The sequence below is a fragment of the Musca vetustissima genome, unplaced genomic scaffold (genome assembly GCF_032173495.1).
Source record: "Musca vetustissima isolate MV318-11 ecotype Yass unplaced genomic scaffold, APGP_CSIRO_Mvet_v1 utg98954, whole genome shotgun sequence".
NCBI lineage: Eukaryota > Metazoa > Arthropoda > Insecta > Diptera > Muscidae > Musca > Musca vetustissima.
This window is the reverse complement of record NW_026880566.1, coordinates 24,602-28,347: the sequence shown is the minus strand read 5'-3', so window position 1 is coordinate 28,347 and position 3,746 is coordinate 24,602. Positions and strand designations below refer to the sequence as shown.

General features: G+C 30.9%; 1 protein-coding gene across 1 annotated transcript; it reads right to left on the bottom strand.

Annotated features, from left to right (window-relative positions):
• Positions 1 to 665: 665 nt before the first annotated feature.
• LOC133326238 (troponin C-like) lies at positions 666 to 3,475 on the bottom strand. Its single transcript, XM_061534918.1, has 3 exons — positions 3,345 to 3,475; positions 2,183 to 2,609; positions 666 to 733 (listed from the first exon to the last, which is right to left on the bottom strand). Exons 1-3 carry the CDS (start codon positions 3,360 to 3,362, stop codon positions 705 to 707), a joined length of 474 nt encoding a protein of 157 aa, XP_061390902.1. The 5' UTR covers positions 3,363 to 3,475; the 3' UTR covers positions 666 to 704.
• Positions 3,476 to 3,746: the final 271 nt, after the last annotated feature.

Sequence of the window (3,746 nt, the reverse complement as noted above, 5' to 3'; positions counted from 1 at the left end):
TGTAATTGAACAAACTATTCAATTAAGCGGGTTCGGATAATCGGTTCCTCGGTTAATTGAACTAAAATTTGTGCAAAATTTGATGTGCAATTAACCGAAAAATACTGTATATACAATTGTTTTTGAGAAAAAAGTCATAACCCGTATGACTTCGTTCCCTTCCATACTAGGTTTATTTATTTCTGTTACGCCTAAAAATAAACCCGGATATATAGATTAGTCATTGCATACTCAACGAGTCACATTACAACTACCATCGTCTGTAGTTCAGTTGTAATTATGCAAATTTCATTTTTTAGCAGATGATTTCAAACAATTTGCCTGAAATAACAAACGCTGCTAGTTAATCATCAGTAATACGAAATCATTTTCACATAATTAACAAGTCAATTGGATCAAATCAGATTTGTATGAATTGTCAATTCCGTGTCAAACCGAAACGAAAGAACACAACAATAGAAGCAATAGAATCAAACAAAAAATATTATTTTTTTACAAGTAAAAAATGAAAAACAATTACAAATTGTGTTTATTTGTTTATAATTACATTTTTGTTGTTGTTGGTGTTATTATACAATTAAATTTGACTACATATTATTATGTTTTGTTGTTGTTGTGTTGGTTGGTGTTGTATGTTGTTTATGTGTTTGTTGTGTTTAGTTTGTATGAGAATGTTGTTGTTAGAGTTGAAAAACTCAACGAATTTATTCACCAGTCATCATTTCCATGAATTCTAAAAAGAAAAGAAAAAAGAATAAGATTTCAGATTAAATATTTTGGAAATATAGTGTGTATGTGTATGTAGGTATTTATGTTTGTGTGTGCGTTAGATGGATTTTAAAAACTATTTTTAGTTTTTATTTAGTTTGTTCTTATGCTATGTTGTGTGGCCCTCAGACTTTATGGCACTGCGTGGGTGTTTAATTATTGTTATTTCTTCATCGCCTTGGCAGGGGATAAACAATTTCTGTTGATTTAGTTTTTGTTTAATGCGTGTGAGTGCTTATGTCGAACCAACTATAAAAATAAACCAAAATCTCAATAGTCTATATAGCCCTCTTAAAAATTTATAGTGTTTTCCACTTGTTCTAGTTTTATTTTTATTTTTTTTTTAATTATTTGTTTTTGGAATAAGAAAATCGTTGGTATTTTGTTCCATTTGTTATGGATATGGACAATTTGTCATTTTGGCAAGTTGCTTTGATTTTAAATTTTTATTTTTTTTTTCTAGCTTGCTTGACTTTGTGAAAATGTCATTTAAAAAGTGATATGATGCCAAATATTTTTTGTTTTTGATATTTTTTCAACCGTGGCATTGTCAAATGTTTAGATGGTGGAACATGGACCAATATTGAAACATTTTTGTAGGATAAAGTATTTTACAAATGCGAAATCAAAGATACTAAATTGATTTCAAAATACAACACTTTACAAATACTTTAGATCGAGATCTGAGGCTTTTAAATACAATCCAATGGCAGAAGGGGAATTCGTATACAACCCATGGACAAACAAGACAAACAAGTGAGAGAGTTTGAATGACCAACTACTCTATAAAAAAACATAAATAACAATTTCCCTTCGGTGCCCGTATTAGGATCGGTTTGTTTTAGATCTTAAGTGAAGTTACTCAAAATTACGAGAGATGCCATGGCTAACTAGTTTCCTTATAGCTGACACTATATCTGAGCTCCAATCAGCATATCTGTTGTGGGACCAATTGTGGTCTAGAATTACTTTTGCAAATGTTGGAAAGGGTCCTTGCCTTATTATTTTTTTTTTAATTAAGGGAAACAAAAACAAAAAAAATGTATGTTTCCATGTTCTTTAGTAATTAGCAAACTGATTATGTTTGCTTAGCTTTTGTTTGGTCTATGTGCGCAGTTTTGCAAAATAAAAAAATAAACAAATGTTGGGCGCCATTTTTTGCAACCCATTGTTTCACCCACTTAACATTGCTATTTTTTGGAAGGCATAAACATTTGACAAATATCCATCAACTGACAATTTTTGCTGTCATTGACATCAAACCAAAAATATTTTGCTGCGTTTTAGCAAAATTCTGTTCTCGATCACACGCAGACACCCCCTGTCAATTTTAGACATTCTACTCTGTCACAAATCTAATTAGCTGTGTCATTGTTATTGTTTTTGTTTCGTTTCACATTTTTTTGCTACTCACCATCGAAATCAACGGTACCGGAACCATCAGAATCGATTTCTTCAATCATAATGTCCAATTCTTCATCGGTCAATTGATCGTCCAATTCACGCAAGATTTCACGCAAACAGGTGGTGGGAATATAACCGTTGCCTTGCTTGTCGTACAAACGGAAAGCTTCACGCAATTCCTTTTGCATAGCTTCAGCATCTTCTTCAACAATGAATTTGGCAGCCAATTGTACGAATTCTTCGAATTCCAAACGGCCAGACTTATCTTCATCGACTTCTTCGATGAGTTCTTCCAAGATCTTCTTGTCGAAGGGTTGACCCATCAAACGCAAGATATCGGCAACCATATCGGTGGAGATACTGCCGCACTTTTGGCTGTCGAAACTGTTGAAAGCCTTTTGCAAAACGGCGATTTGCTCGGGGGTAAGATCTTCATCCTGTTTGGGAAAACAAAATAGAAATTTAAAAACATTTTAATAAATACTGGTAGTAAAACATGGAAAAACGTATGATTATTAATCTATTTTTTATAAAGATAATATATTGAAAATTATAATATAGGCAGTTTCTATCAATGTTATGGAATTTTTTTTTATTATCATAGGGTATGTCGAACGTAGTATGACTCCCTCAATAGAAAATTTGTAGACACTAAAAATTGTGATTGCCAAGGCTTTATTGCAATTCTGGTTTCACAAAATTTTATTGTGGATTTCGAAATTCTCTCAATTTTATTTGTTTATAGCTATAGGACATATACAAATTAGATATTCCATTAGTTTGGATGCTGGAAGGAAACCTGAATTTTAATTTTTTAGTTGTGATTTTCTCATTGGGGGAAACAATTTTCTGTCCATTATAAAATTAATTTGTATATTTATTTTTTAAGCAATTACTTTATTTAATAATATTTTCAAAGTCTGAATTAAATAGCTTTACATTTTTTGAATTTTTTTTTTTTTTTTTTTTGTATTTATTTTTTTTTAATTTCTTTTCTTTAATTGGTAATAACTTTTCTTTAATCTTTATTCTTTGTTATTCCAATTAAATATTCCCACTAAATCCGTAAATTTTTCAAACAATTGTCTTTGTCTTATATTTCTCATATTGCACTTTTTTCCATAAAGAAAAACTTCACTCAAATATTATTTTCCAATATCCTTCACACTTACAATGAATTGATCATCCATGTTGGCGGGTTTTTGTTTTATAAATTTGAGTTAACTTCAAAAAAGAATTGATCACCGATGTGCCTCTTTGGCGTTTGTTGTTCAACTAATTTTTTGATTTCACCCACCGCTAAGAGGATGAATTTTTCTTAAGATCGGAAAATGTTCCAGCCTCCCCCCATTTAACATAAACATATTAATCGTTTTCGAACATACACAACACGCACACTCACGTATAGATGAAAACACTCACACATTTGTGGAAAAAGAAGAAAAGTCGTATCGTGTACCGAATTCGACATTCCAAAAACAAAAGATATTCAATATACAAATACATTTCGTCAGAATTTCGTCGGAAACAACAATAACAAGAAATAGAAGAAATGCGTTTTATTGTTTTTCCTT

What these genes read in the sequence shown, in the direction of transcription:
- LOC133326238 (XM_061534918.1), bottom strand. An exon ending in CGGTACCGTTGATTTCGATG is followed by an intron (nt 734 to 2,182) that starts GTGAGTAGCAAA and finishes TTTTCTTTTTAG; the next exon opens with AATTCATGGAAATGATGACT.